General features: G+C 38.3%; 1 protein-coding gene across 1 annotated transcript in view; it reads right to left on the bottom strand.

Annotated features, from left to right (window-relative positions):
• The window catches only part of col24a1 (collagen type XXIV alpha 1), a 111986-nt gene that overhangs the window by 16752 nt on the left and 79408 nt on the right, over nucleotides 1-15826 (bottom strand). The window contains exons 29-45 of the mRNA XM_066691927.1: nucleotides 14999-15052; nucleotides 14587-14631; nucleotides 12198-12242; nucleotides 9201-9254; nucleotides 7903-7956; nucleotides 7750-7803; nucleotides 7329-7382; nucleotides 6411-6464; nucleotides 6140-6247; nucleotides 5840-5893; nucleotides 5533-5640; nucleotides 4247-4300; nucleotides 3077-3130; nucleotides 2753-2809; nucleotides 2052-2105; nucleotides 833-886; nucleotides 466-519 (exon numbers count right to left, since the gene is read on the bottom strand). Coding sequence (XP_066548024.1) covers nucleotides 466-519; nucleotides 833-886; nucleotides 2052-2105; nucleotides 2753-2809; nucleotides 3077-3130; nucleotides 4247-4300; nucleotides 5533-5640; nucleotides 5840-5893; nucleotides 6140-6247; nucleotides 6411-6464; nucleotides 7329-7382; nucleotides 7750-7803; nucleotides 7903-7956; nucleotides 9201-9254; nucleotides 12198-12242; nucleotides 14587-14631; nucleotides 14999-15052 — 1011 coding nt within the window. The remainder of the gene's footprint in view (nucleotides 1-465; nucleotides 520-832; nucleotides 887-2051; nucleotides 2106-2752; nucleotides 2810-3076; nucleotides 3131-4246; nucleotides 4301-5532; nucleotides 5641-5839; nucleotides 5894-6139; nucleotides 6248-6410; nucleotides 6465-7328; nucleotides 7383-7749; nucleotides 7804-7902; nucleotides 7957-9200; nucleotides 9255-12197; nucleotides 12243-14586; nucleotides 14632-14998; nucleotides 15053-15826) is intronic.

Consider the following 15826-nt stretch of genomic DNA (forward strand, 5'->3'; position numbering starts at 1 on the left):
ATACTAATCCGGGAATGCTTTTACAACCATTTTAACACAGAGCTTTCCTGGAAGTGAGCAGGGCCTGCATCAGTTTTTATTTTTTATTTTTTGTAATTTCTGAGTAGGCAAGGCCCTAAAACAAAACAAAACAAAACAGAAAACCACAACAAAGACAATTCATCATGTGTCAGATCACTGCAGCCTTGAGCTGATAGGTTGACGTTTCTGTGGTTTCCCCATTAGCTGGAGGCAGTGTAATTTGATGGCCTTGGCAGCAAAGATATGCGTGATGACAAGGAGGTAACTGTATCCAGCAGAGCAGCACAGAGGATCAACCTCTGCATGTCGACAGTGAAACGGTGAAGACATTTTCATGAATAGATAAATTTGGCAGCCTTCGTTATACAATTGGCCAAAACTAATTTGCATCTCAGGAGTTTGAAAAAGAGGTGCGGTTTGCAATATTTGTCCTCATACTCTCACCTGAACTCCCTTTTCTCCTTTGGGCCCTTGCTCTCCTCTCTCCCCTGGTTCACCCTTGAGAAAGCACACAAAACAGGAGCTAAACACCTCATAGGAACAACAGAGCTGGAACAAAACAGTACATATCAGCAGAACAGAAGTACAGAAGCTAGGAGCACCATACAGGAATCAAATACTTTTGTCAAGATGTTCCTTGAAGAAAACATAAAATAACTATACTCATGTGCTGGAAGTTGATGCAGTATGGACAAATATTGTCTACACTATTCACCCTCAAATAAATATAATTATTTTCATCCCAAAATCAATAAGTTCCTTTAATAAACTATTCCATATCAGGACATTATTAATAAGGGCTGAAACTTACAGGCCGCCCTTGTTGTCCGATGGCACCCCTTGGTCCTGTGATCCCCATATGACCCTACACAAAAAGCAAACAAAAGGCAATAATGATTGTACACTTTATATGATAGGTAAACTATCTCTGAAAACGTAATTCTGCAGCATGAAAAAGATTAAACAAGTTTTGATGGATTCTGAGACACGTATCCCTTTGACAACTTTACCTGAAGAAAGAAGCCACTTGTATTACAAGACATCTCATTTTAACTACAAAATAGTTCAAAACCATTCCTGGCCTTGGCTTATTTCCTGCCTATTGTTCCCTCTTGACACACTTGCCTGCTATTCTGTTGCTGCCTTCTCATATTCCATATGCTTTGAAATAGTGTATGAAACTATTATTCTACCAGTGTCAAGTCTTTTAGGGGGCTCAGGGTTGATCTTTTATATTGAATCCGAATGTTGCGAGAATAAACTTCTTGTTTGAAGTTAATTGTTAATACTTAGTCAGGCATACTCTGAATACAATTCAACAACTGTTTGTCCCATGTTAAATATTCAAATTGAACATTTCACACAGTATAACTCCATTATACCCCAACACAGTGCTGGCCAATGCAAGCCTATCTTCGGTTTTTGGAAAGCCTGCAAGACATATTTAATCTATGACCAAGTAAGAAGCAAATGAATAAAACAAAGAGCCAGTGATGTACCAACACACAGGTCTATAAAGAACTTCCACAAACAGTGAATATCTCAGAAATAATTTATCATTTCTGTTTTGTTGTTTTTAATTGGAACTTCTGGTCATTTCATCTCCGGAGAGCACTTTTCTATTCCCATAAAACCCTATGATTTCATTGACTGTTGTATTATGGAAAAGCGCTGGAGCCAGTAAGCCCCTTGAATTCCTAGTCCTGAAATACTTTCATCTCTCGCTTTCAACTCTTCACATGACTGACCCTAGCACAATTGCGGTGTTCCTCTGTGTGCGTGCGTGTTTTTATTGTTACGGGAAACAAGTCATACAGAGCTGATAAGCAAAGATTTCCTGCAAGTCTTTTGTAAACTTTCTAATTCTTAAAGTGACTCCTCCTCCCCTGGCCCCCAAGTTCAGACAGCTTGCAGAAATCCCATGGGTGGCCTCTTTATATCTAGCTTTCTGTTTGATGATAGTTATCAGATCAGTCTTAATGCAAATCCACACAGAAACAGCTATGCAATATTTCAGGATCAATCTTTACCTTGTAGCCTTCATCGCCAGGTTCCCCTCGATCACCACGCTCACCAGGAGGACCCTACCACAGCAGTAACAAAAAGGACATGGATAAATACTTTCTCCAGCATGAAAAAGACACTGCATGAGCTTTGAACACCAACACGATTCTTCTAGAAATATCTAGTGTCTCCATTTGAGAGTCTGACATGAACTGTAGGACTGTAGAACTACAGGAGGCTTGGACAGCAAAGTTAGGCTTGAGCAAAACAGAAAGTCACATTGTGCTCCACATGCTGCAGGCTAACACGTCGTCTAAGAGCCACACGATGAACAAATAGTCTCTTTCTGAGGTTTGCCAGTTGCCCTCTACATCAGGGCTCTGTGTTAAGTCATTCCTTAGTTTTTCGTGCCAGTCCCAACTTCCTTAGCATCCCAAAACCTTTCCAGCAAAGGAAATGGACAGGGGCCTACTTGTCCGGAAGGTATTAGAAAAGCCACTGTACCAATACCGTGCAAAGTCCTAATACCAGAAGTTCAGACATGCCTTGGTTAGCAAGGAGTTTAAAAGCAAAGGCTGGTTTAATAGAAGGAAGTAAACAGCTTACAGCAGGCAATGGCCTGGTTAGATCATTTGTGTAGCTTGGATTGTATCAAACAAAGAGCTCTGATTTACACATATTCTTACAGCATGAGCAATATTGAATGTTGAAGGAAGGCAAGACCTACTGGTTCACCTAAGGGCCCGGGTGGTCCTGCTATAGTGTTATCTTCTCCTGGGTAACCCTGAAAAATAACAGCATTTTATGAAATAATCAAACACAAAAATACTGTACATTTGTTACCTATGGAAACGTGAATGTTTATTTCAAAATTACAAATAAATCTGTACATTTACAGTGAGGGGAAAAAAACACAATCATCACAGGTCTATCAGGAAGTTGATTGTGAAATGTAAGTTACAAACTGCAACGGCGAAACGTGAGTTGACATTTGTTTGTATTATGAGATCAATTCAGGGTCTATCAAGAAAAATCAATTAATGCCAAATACCTTTTCACCTTTGGGGCCAGGTGGCCCAGGGGGACCTGGTTTGCCAGCATGACCCTGACAAGAATAGAGCTAGAGTCATAAACACATCTCAGCACTGGGCAATCTGGACTGTTCCTCACAGAAACCAAGTTAAACAGGTTCAACAGAGAACAGAGGAAAAATATATTCCACAGAGACGAGAGGTGCAGATTAATGGATAGTAACTAGAATGACTCAGGCTCCCACTTTTCCACAGCATTATGATTTCTTCTCCAAGAAATCCTAGGATGCAATCTTGTGAACAAAACATCATAATTGTAAACATCCCATGGATCTATTGAGTAACTAGGTACTGGCTGCAGATGGAAAATCTAGCTTGAGGGTAGAAAAAGCTATTATACATACGTTTAGTGTGCTGCAGCTAGTATGTTACTGTGATACTGAATTGTAGTTAATTTAGCAAAAAATGTAAAACAGACCAAAAAAAAACCCCAACAACTTTGTTAACAGATCTTTTACTTTTTTTGTCCTAGAGGTCTGTTTAAAGTTTTGACAACAATCTACATATAATAGACAGACTTGGAAAGTGGATATTTGCAACAATTTTGAATAATATCCAAAGATCAAAGGAACAAGGCTGAAACAGGGTGCTCAGATGAACTTTCTTTACAATGAATGTGAAGTCTGCCCAACCGCAAGAGCATTAGATGAAGGTGAAAGGAAAATGACTAGGAGGCATAAATGAATGTATCAAAAAATAATGCTTTTGACTGCATGTTCTCTTGTGAAGCCAAAAACTGATAACAGATGATAATACTAAACTAATCTTTTTGAATTTGAAGAAATAACCAAAAAAAAAAAAAAAAAAAGTATGGAAACACATTGCAAACTGTAAATTGTAGTTTTCAAATTCAGGTAAACTTTCTACACATTTGACCTAGACATTTACAGATTAATTACTCAGTATTTACACCACTAGTGCACTCCCTGTTAAGAAGACACAAGGAACAATTTCTGCATTTCAATTATGTTTTTAAGACTTGGAACACTTGTTAAAACCCTATTTCTTAAACAGGGGGCACAATAAGAAAGTCTAGCTATTTCTTGAATTCACTGCAGTTTTGGAGTACATCAGTGTGCCGTCACTGCTGAATGAACTGGGTGTTTGATGCACACAGTAAAACATCTTACCGTATATCCTGTAATTCCTGGTTCACCCTGAGAACCCATCACTCCCATATGACCCTGTGCATGAAACAGAACAGTAATGTTTTAAGAAACAAACTATACTATCTCCCACAAGGCCATAAGCATATGTGAATATGCCTTTTCAAATATTTCCATGTACACAATGACAAGAGATATAGTATTTTTCTGTTTGGAAGATGGTGATTTTTTTTTTCATTTGATCTTGTTTTTTTATATCCCGAGTGATTTGAGGCCCATTGACTCTGGTTTGGAAATCAGATTGGGAATCAAGAATACAAGTGAATATATAATTCTCTTTATTAACCTGGCTTAACTGGCCTTTAATTACTGTCAACGACAAAGGGAGTTTAGCTGTGCATGTTGTAAATCCAACTTAATGGAATTGCTATAAAAAAAAAGTAAAATAATCATAATAATGAAAGTTCAGCTTAGTTTAAGCACTTTATCTGGATTAGGCTAGACAGGGTTTAACAGTTGTAGGGTCACTAGGCCCCTTTGCTGTGTGAATGATTTTGTCTCAGAGAAAGGTGGAAAGTTCGTTATGCTTCTTTACGGAATATCACATGACTGCTAATGAAAAGCACAAAGGATAAAATACTGAACTAAGCTTTTAATAACGTGTTTATGTGTTACAAAAACACTGAGCCTTCATGACACTGTGAGGTAAGTTACCTCAGTTCACCCCAAAGTTATGTTGAATGTGGTCAGTTACCGTGTATTTGGTAGACTGCTTCCTAATAGTCTTCTCAGAAAACTAACACACTGATATACACAAACACCTCACTCTCAAAAGCCACTGGCCCACTGAGCCACACCCCATCATGACATTTTTAGAGACAGCTTCAGATTCACACAGATTACAGTTTAGTGGTGGTTTTCCAAACAATAAAAAGAGAATCCCAACTTGATGGAAAATCAAATGGAAATCTGCAGTAAAACCTACACCTGGTCTGACAAAAGAGTATTCCCCTCATACTTGAAGAACAGGACTCTATCTAGGTCTAGATTCAGATTTATTATTCACAGCTGACCCGGGGCTATGAGGTTCTATTATTTGAACGGTATACCAGAGACAGAAATGACTGTCAGCCTAACCCATATGTCCTTTGGTTTCCTTCAGGCTACAATGAATTATTTCAACAATCCAGCAGGTGCTCTTCAAAGTGTGATTTTAATGGGGTGATACAGACAGCTTGAGAAGCAGTGTGAGATGAATGGGTTGCATGAGGACTTTCTACAGGCAATGGGAGAGAGAGAGGGATATTCACCAATGGTCCTCTGGTTCCTCTTGCACCTTTTAGTCCCATTGCACCAGGTGGTCCATGATTGCCGTGTGTGCCAATCTCACCAGGATGCCCGAGCTGGCCTTTCTCACCCTGCAAGATCAGTGAGCAGAAGCGAACATTAAACAAAATGATTGATGGAAAGGGCTCTCATGAACAGCATGCAATCAGCCCAGGAACATGTGCTCAAACATTGCTGCCTTTTTTACACATGATCCTACTAGGCACTTTGTTTATTTTGAAGGTGGTCCATAGTACAAATGAACAAATCGTACATGAAGACTAAGAGTACCTTCTTTCCTGGTCGACCACGATTCCCTGGATGACCTGGTTTACCCTCAGGCCCCTACAAACAACAAAAAACAGATATCAGAATCAACAGAAACAGATCAGGACCAATTCAGGGATACAGTATATTTCACTTTTGAGAATTGAGAATGAATCAGTCTTATTACCCTGTGGTTATCATAGATGTTGGTTGAATGGCTGGCTTTAAAATGTTAAATCATATATTATTTTTTTATCGTGGTTTGATGTCCTCTAAGAAACTCTCATGTGACACGTTTCCAAGCAGTCTCCCAGGAGTACTCACTTGGACCCCACGTTTTCCAGATTCACCAGTAGGTCCAATGGGCCCCATGTCTCCCTCTTCACCTTTCTCCCCAGTCTCTCCCATAGCTCCTCTGTCCCCCAGTTCCCCCTGTGAAAAAACACAAGATTGGGACCACTACATAAGAGAGGGGCCTATCAGATATTGAAAAACACTATGAATAACTCCATATTCACCTGCTGCCTTGAGACAGATTAAAACATAGCATCGCTTTGAGGAATTCTTAATTCTTAGTTCAGTTATTTTTTTTTACCTTGGGTCCATCCTTTCCCTGTATGCCGTCCTCACCCATCGGACCTGGTAGACCCTAATTTATGAGATGAAAACAGATTATTTAGCTTCATCGCCCAGCACCTTCATGCCACCCCTGATGTGTCCCTCCTCTGTTCCCAAAACCCCTTCCCTGACATGCTCTCCCCATTTCCTTCTGAGCAACATCTGCCCTTGCTTTGTGCCTGTTCTACTTAGTTGCAGTCCAGTCAGGTGACAGCAACAGTACTGATTTCTGATACTCCTTGTACTTTTCAAATGATCCCTTGTAAAGATGAGTTCCTGTTAAATAATGTTGGCTGAGACATGAATTTTCCAACTCAACCTGAAGTAATTACAAGGTTTTACTATCATGTTGAGTAATTATCATTAGTACTGCTTTTTCCCTGTCAAAAAATGGTGGTGACATATGAAACCTGTTCCTATCCTTATGGAGTGAACTTCTGAATTAAAACACCACCATTCAATGAAACAGAACAGAATGGCACGTTGTCTATCAACTATTAACTAGTAGAACTATTGCCTGTATACAATAATAAAATTGAGTCATTAACTGAATAACTGTAATAACTCAATCACCAGCTCAGGTCAAAAAGGCAACTTTAAAATGCAAAAGACAGTCCAGCCACATTTTTACACATTAAATAAGCCTGTGAAAGGTAACTATAGCCATGGGAATTAATACAGGAACAAAAGGTGCTTTGTTACTTCATGGACAAAGTTAGGAAATATGCATTTCATAGGAAATAGAAAGGTTATTGATATAGTACAACAGACACAAGTAATTTGACCACTAGTCTTAAGTAACCCATTTAATAAAAGTGGGTTATAGAAAAATATACAAAATGTCATGTATCCTTAATTTATGCGGCAGTCAGTTCAGTCTGTGAAGATATCTCACCCGCATTCCTTGTTGTCCTTGCTCCCCTTCGTTTCCGGCTGGTCCAACGTCTCCCTAAAAGAAAACAAGCCGGGATTACCAAAGTTGAATACAAACCCTGCTGCCCAAAAGTCGATATTGAATTTTCCCAGGTTTCAATGACAGTCAAGATAGACAGGCAGAGAAACCATTCCCCATGATGTCTGAGATTCTGTCAACACACAACCCCTCAATAGCCCAGGTGGCTTGCTTACAGGAGGCCGAAACCTAAGAGATCAAAACACTGATTGTGCGATTGGAAAAACTGGAAAGGATGAGGGAATATTGCCCTGTTTCCACTTTTGAAGAAAGACACTGCTTATCCTCATCCCCAAAGACAGATCAGACCCCCTCCATGGCCCCCCAACACTTCAAAAGCAGATCTAGATATTTCCAAGCTCACCTTCAGGCCTGGTTCTCCTATAACACCAGGGTCTCCCTCAGGGCCTGGAGATCCCTAAAGGTATCAAGGAAAGAGTTTGAGAGCTTAAGTGTCTTGCTCTGTGATGTGATTCCAATGAAGGCATTACACGAGAGAGAGAGAGAGAATAGTCACCTCAGGGCCCATCTCCCCTGTGGGCCCAGGCTCTCCCTGCGGTCCTCTGGGGCCCTATAAAACAAAGGAAATTCACAACAGTGGCTTTAAAAAGGCCATCTGCTTCACACATTAGACTGAGGAGGTAGCCTAGATATATATGCTTAACTGGATACCACAAAATGCAATTTATAACAATGTGGCCCTGTTTTTTCAGGTTGGTAAGTGATTAATTTAGGCAGTGTTAGGCAGTGCAAATGTTTATTATAATTACAGTAACATACTTACAATTTATCCACTTACACAAAATGGTTGCAAAAAGCCTGCATAAATGATCTCAATTTGACAAACTGCAAGATGTAGGACATTTTATTTAAACTGTTGGTCTTATGCAGTTTCAGGCTCTTTGAGCATGTCTTACAATTATCCTGCTAATATGAGGGCCTGGTCTTGTGTGTGTCCATGCTGCCCCCTTTTCACTTCCAGGTAAACCGTGATTAACCAACTGGTCCAGTTTCCTTAATTTGTATATTTATTAAAATAGTTGAGTTTTCTAATATCTGTGAGAATAGAGATGTGTGCCAAACACATTTGTGACTACAGAGATGTTATTTGTACAGTGCAAAATAACTAGTATAAGCTTCAATAAAGCAAAGTACTGGGCTTATAGAGTTAATTAAGTATTCATGGTTGTTCTTTTCTTTTTATCAAAGTATCAGATACTTTCTTCATTTCAGTTTTTTTATTTTACTGGTTTGTTTTCCAAAACCTGCTACTACAATATTAACTTGAAGGGCCTTTAAAGTGCAAAGCAAATCCATAGCCAAGAGTTTATCTACCAAATTTAAAAATCCTTTAAAAATAATGGTTCTTTATTCAATTTTAAATTTGATTTTTTTTATGAATGCAACATTAAAAAAAAAAAAAGCTTTTGACCCATGCATTTTAATTCCGTAATCGCATGATATACTGTACATGGCACTTACGGGCTTTCGGAAAACATTTACAAAGAAAACTGAGTTCTACGTTTTAACATTCCAAGTGGAGCCAGAACAAGGAAAGTAATAACTCATAGCACAGAAGTCAATTCACGGGCAGATAAGCTATACAGACAAAAATATTGCTATTTTAAGAAGGGCAATTCCAGGACTAAAGCACTTTTTATACTTCTAAGGATACTATAAAAGTGGTAATTCTTTTGAATCCAGCAGGATCTCATAAAGAAGGATATGCAGTCATAAAGAAAATAGTTTGAGAATCCAGTTTCTCAACATTTCGCACTAGTGGGATGTTAAACGTCTTGCAAAAGGCTTACTTACTGGTTCGCCATGAGCTCCTCTCTCTCCTGCACTGCCGCCAAGGCCAGGGACACCCTGAGAAGACACAGACAGACAAGAGATGTTTTTACAGTGCAGACGTTTCTACATTTCTGTTTCTCAACACCCCAGAATAACGTGAATTTGAACATCTGGGGAAAACAAAAAGGTTGTGCAGGTAAGACAATAACAAAGCCAATGTAGTGCATATCAGACAGTAAAAATGTGTTAATGTAAGTCATAATTAAGCTTTTTTTAATTTGTATTAAAAATTACAACACAGCTGGTACAGTACTTACGAGTATGTTTAAGGAAACAGGCTGTTAAATATTCTCTAAACTACACCAACTGACAGTAGCGGCCAAAAGATTGTCAGAGTTATCCTGTAATCCACCTGCCCTGTGGTTCCTGCGAAGACCTGAATATGAAAGGTGTCATGTTTCTATAACATTTACAAGGTTAAAGAATATACAGACACTCTCCGGTTAAAAAAAATCTTACTACACTTTCTTTTCAGGTAATACACATTAATCTTCACTATTTGACCTACAGAGACTTACATTGCTACAGAGAGTCGTCACAATCTGCGATGTGGTTGAAACTGAAAATTCGGGAACATTTAAAAACAGACTGGATAGGATGCTCAGATCACTTCGTTATTAATGGACACAAACGAGCATGATGGGTCGAATGGCCTCCTCTCATTTGTAAACTTTCTTATTCTTAAGAGGAAGCAGTTGTTTAAACATTAACGAAATCTACCAGTTAGCTTCTAACTTGTCATATATCTTGCTGTAAGTATCAGCAATTATCTCCTGCTTTTCTTTTTATAAATGTATTTGGTATGTTAACTGTTTTTTTTTTTTTTTTTTAGGAATAGGGCCTGTCAAAGCTTTGCATAGCTGGGGACCATTAACTTATATAAACAATACAATAGATGGCTTTTTCGACAAGCAATTTAATGCTTGCTGTGCATAAATTGTATATTAATGTTTGGAAAACTATGTTCAACATAACGAGACATGAAAAACCATAAAGTGCCAAAGTCAGCTCCCACCAAGACTTGATGTCAAACACAGCTGTGGTGCTTACATAACCTCCATTACATACAATATATTGAATTCAGGCTTAAGAATTTCTGAAGCCAAAACACCAATTACAGGGTATTCCCTCCCATGTGGCATTCTTGCCTCCGGGCCTCCTTGCACCCTGAAGTTATGCTTCAGTTTTAGTGCCAAAACCAAAGGATATATCTGAGGTCTAGGATTCTTATTACTTGTGAAGTCTATAACTGAGCCACAGTCTCATTGGGCAGATGGCACTTTCTTCTGCGGCCAGTCAATCATAATTTGATATAGTGAGTGAAAACGAAGAAAACTGCAAGCAATTATGTAATGCTTTAAAATGCATCCAAAAGATGGACCTGGTTTAATTTGCACACAAACACACACACGTTTATTTATAAACTACGTCCAAAAATATGGCACAAACACCAAAGACTGGAGACCAGAAATACATCATTATCCTTACATGCAATATAATTATATCACTTTTCCTAGGCATATGGTAACTGAAAGAAATAAATTTCCTTAGGTGCAGAAGGGAATTGAACCCTATACTTAGGTGTCATCAGTGCAAAGCCTCGATTAACTTCGTTACTCATTCCCCCAAATGTCTAAATAACTTACCATGTTATAAAGAGCCAAGCCATGTTAAAACCTAAACGTTTTCCCAAACACACGTGGTATAAATATCTGCTTTGCTATACACTTGATATGGTCACAAACAATGCATCTCTGTGTCAAACAGCTAATCTGAATCTGAGTTTATATTGATAAAAACTAAATAAAAGTGAATTAGGTTTGATGTTTATTCACTCTAAACCAATGTTTTGGCCCAGCTTCATATTTATCAGGATAAAATACTGAATTATTCTTTTGTTTAATGCACAATCACTGTTTTGCTTTGATTACTTAAAAAACAAAACAAAAAAAAACATTTTGGGTGGATTATTTTTAAAATAAATGAGATCGACATTATGCAGAATTAAATGAAAAACGTATCATGTAATTTGGTAATAAAAATTCCCTTCCCTTAGCATAGTATTAAACCAGTGTACAGCAATGCACACTAGATGTCACTCTTGCTTTGAGAGAAATCATGCTCTCGAACCATAGACGCTGTACAACATCCTGTAGCATTACTGATAATTATTCCACAGCAGCACACGCACAGGACAGAACAGCACATTATGTGTAAGGTATTGACAAGAATGTATTTTTTGACAAAGAGGTCTGCACGGGGAATGTGCTGCCAGATATTTCCTATTGAATCATTAAAGCTCAGCTCCCTTCATTGTGAGAGGCATTTACTGAGCTCCTGCTGATGCCAGCAACTTGATTTGGTGTTGATGTGGGAAAGAAAGCGTCGAGGACCAAATACTTTACGGCAGTTTGAATGTGAAGTGGCACATTTATCAAAATCAAAAACCAACCAACCATATAAACACACAAATTAATGTCACTGAAGATGAGAGATGATGTTAATGTTGCACTTGAGTATAAAATCTCATTGCCTGAGTGACGCCTATAAATTGTGACAAAGTCAAAATGATTAAACAAGCCCGGCACCCGGAGGCTATTATTGAGAACATGACTCTGAGAATTAAAGCGACATGAAATGAATTCTTTCGCGTTATGACCGGAGGTGTCTGTGTTTGCTCCAAATTCAAGACCGCTTCCTTTCCTGCTTTTTATTAGAGAAAATCAAGCCTTTATACTGGAAATTTGCTTCTAATGAAAAACTGTAATAACAGGCAGACTTGATTACCGGTACAAAGCTGACTACAGTTATTCTTGACAACTGAGTGTTTCAATATGTGAACAGCAACACAGGCGCATGTACACAGCTGCATGTACACAGCTGCAAACTTGTACAAACAAAGCGTGAAAAGGTTCTGCTGTTCTTTCCGTTTGTTTTACGGACACACTTTTAACTCACCTGAATCCCGGGGAGGCCTCTTTCACCTGGATGTCCTGCCTTTCCCTAAGAAACAAACAAGGAGACTCAATTTAACTCCAGCTCAAAACAAGAAAAGTCATCTTGATGTAATAATCATGTTCTTTTTTAAGTCAATGGAGAGAACTGCCCAGAGGGTGATTTACAGTAAACTTAACAGTGCAGATTTCACACAGTTTTGGTTAAAAGCCTTGGAATATTGTCAATGCTTGTAAAACACCTACCTGACTCTGCTTTTATTGGTTTACAGTCCAAGAATGGACTTCATCCCAGCATATTGCTCACATGTGTCTAGTAAAAGCAAAAGTGCCAGCAGAATATTTTATTAAGGGCTATATTTGATTTACAGAGGCTGCAGTGCGGAAAGAAGCGGATTGATTCATCACAAGTTTCGTCTCTGAAACTAATCTGTTACCTCTTGAATTTCTTTAAAAATGTTTTATTGAGAGCTACATGTGCAAAAAATAAATAACAAGAAAAAACAGATTTTTCATGGTATTTTCATGGTATGAATTTAATTTAGAGTCCCCGGTAATTCTGTGCCCACCCAAAACCAGCGGCTACAGCTGCACAGTGAAGAGAGGGCCACCAGATTCCCCACAGTCACCATTGCACAACTTTGACACTAGGACAGGGGTCTGCAACCCTGCTGCTGCTCAGCCACACGACTGTCTGTTTTTATGTAGCCAAACTCTAAAGATCTTAAATTTGCTGAAGTCGGAATTAGTTTAGCTACTGTACTTTATCTGGTCTCTATGTAGCATGTCTGGTCAGATTTAAATTGCCACCTGAATCATACGGCATCAACAGAGCATCAAAACTTACTAAGGCTAAAAGACTAGTCCCATTGCTTACATCACGGTAAGACTCTTTAAGTTTAGTTAAGATTTCAGACTACAAATAGTAAGTAACGCAGCATGAAAAGTCCATCAAAGCAACCGATACCCTGGCATTTAATTAAGCCAATTAGGTCTATTCCAAATTACAAGAACCTCGCATGGGCTCGATAATTACACTCACTGACTCCCTTTCATCACGCAGTAGGGTTTTGTTTGAATGTTTCACTTAATGACATGCCATGGATAAGAGAAGGGGCTTCAATAAAAACACACAGTGGGACAGTGGACTGAATGTTATTAACCTGTGGACAAGTTTCCTCAATCCCTCCTGTTGAAACAGATAGTTCAGTTTCTAGCACCGGAACCACCATGGTCACGGAGGTGTGAAGGGGATCTTACTAGGTTCATTTAGATGCAATTGTGCTCTACATCCTGTTGTTTTATGTGTATACATGACATGCAGGACAACAATATTCCCCTCAAAGTTGCTTTCTCTCTGATGTCACTGCCTCAAAAAAGCCCCAGGATTCGTACACTACAACCCAGAGCTCTGGAGAAAGGTGTTTTTCTTGTAGCTGTGAGTGATTGCAGACTGACAGCAAGTGGTGAGGATATACCACACTCGATCGCTATGATATCTTTAATAACTTGCAGACTTTGATTTCCTCACAGCGCTTATCCTTTCTATTATAACTATGGCAAAGGAGAAACGCCAAGGATACCACTTTGGGTTTAAAAAATGATGGAAAAATTTGGTCGAGTCTGGTACACAATACAGCTTATGCTTCATACACTTTGCAAAGGTTATTTATGTCACGTGATGGTTAACAAATCATTAGCATTGCTGATATTAAATGTGTATTATGCTGCATTAGTTATTTATTATTTTAAAAGTGTTTTATGACCGTACATACATATTACGGTGACCAGCTTCCAAATTCTCACTAGTTTGAACAGCCTGACCGCCTTAGAAGTTCGATTCATCATGCCTAAGCTGTACATTACTGCCACAGAGTATATAAGGATGGATAACACTACATTTTTCTGTACACAGTTACTTTAAGCTTGAAGAAACACCCTAATTGGACAGAGTAGGACATTTAGGAACTGTGTTGTAATTTATCTCACTGGAGTGTCCACAACATGTGAAATCTTAACAAATGTCCGTACAGTCATCTGGATTTTGTTAGACTTTTTTCTTTCTCTCGTAGAAGTTTGCAAACTTTGAAATGGTACTAAAGCTGAGCTCATGTGTCCATGTCAATCTTCTACCAGTCTCACACATTCACAGTCGGCAATCTGGTCAGCAACAAGATATTATATATTATATACACAATGAAAGAGTCCTAATATGTCAAAGTAAGACTCAGTTATTTAGTTTTTAATCTGTCAAGTATTGTTGTGGTCTAAATGTGGTTTTGGAAACATTTTGTTCATCATTGAAGCAATCAGGGAAAACTATGAGCCTCCAGAACTACATCATACATTTGACCATCTTGTGAGACTTCTCTAGAGCCAGCAGAGCTACTCACGATCAGGCCTGGACCACCTTTCTTCCCAGGATCCCCTCGCTCTCCCTGTCAGGGAAGAGAAACAGTTGTTGATTAATTATCTTATTAAAACTCCAGGAATATTCCATATAAAACTTTTATATAACCAACCAACTGGGAAAACTTAAAAAGCAATGGGATTACAAATTGTATTTTCAATTCTCTATTTCAGCTTGCATTTGTTTCTTTTATTTCCCCGTTTACTGAATATTTTTTGGTATTTACAAAAGTGTTGGTTCAAAATATCTCTATTAAAATATATGTTGACAAAAGATCAGTATTTGTCACTTACTGCAGGATGAAATCAAGCTATGTGTTGTTAAGTGTGGAGAGTAAAGATATATAGCCAAAATATTATTCTACCATAGCTTATCGTATTAAAGAGAAGTATTACCTTAGTGCCTTGCTGCCCAGGTTCCCCTGGGGGCCCATCAGATCCCCTTGGTCCCTAAGACACAAGACAAAGTGTTAATCACATCCATGTCATTTAATGTGCATACCCCATATATTACACTGCAAACACACTGATGAAGTCCAATAGGTGTAAACTGAAAGAAACTGAAAAAATAAATAATAATAATAATAATAATAATAATAATAATAATAATAATAATAATAATAATAATGAAAATGAAAAAAAAAAAAAAAATAGCAATGCATTTTATCTAAATTTCATGGACTATTTTCATGAAGTCCCCTTTTCAGATAACACGATCAATGAACAAGGGTTTAATGTTGAAAATATGCGTACATATCTCTTCTTTAACAAACCTTCAGCCCCAGTAGATATAAAAGACATGATGACAATGCAATAGGTACAGTACAATATTATATTTTTGCCTTCAACTAACAAGTTGTGTTTATCTTCACCTGCTCCTTTTCAGAGTTTATTGTTTTGTCTAACCTATTCTGTGTAGCTTTGGTTGCTTGGCAGCTAGCACTGTATTCTAATCTCCAGTGCGGCGGATTTTAAAGATTGCAAAGCACAGAATACTCCCAGCACTTAGCGTTGAAGGAGGCCTCATGCTGACCTGCAGAGGATATGGTAAGGCCTTCCCCTTGGGCTAAGGCACACACCTTCACACACCAGTGAAGACCAAAAGCCTGGGCACTTTGTAAAAATTTAAGTAAAATTAAACATTAAATAAGTTAATATGGATTTCTATGGAAGCTGATTAGCGTCACAGAGAAAAAAAAAACTTTAATATGAGATAATATTGCG

This window comes from Amia ocellicauda, chromosome 19 (genome assembly GCF_036373705.1).
Source record: "Amia ocellicauda isolate fAmiCal2 chromosome 19, fAmiCal2.hap1, whole genome shotgun sequence".
In the NCBI taxonomy this organism is placed as follows: Eukaryota; Metazoa; Chordata; class Actinopteri; order Amiiformes; family Amiidae; genus Amia; species Amia ocellicauda.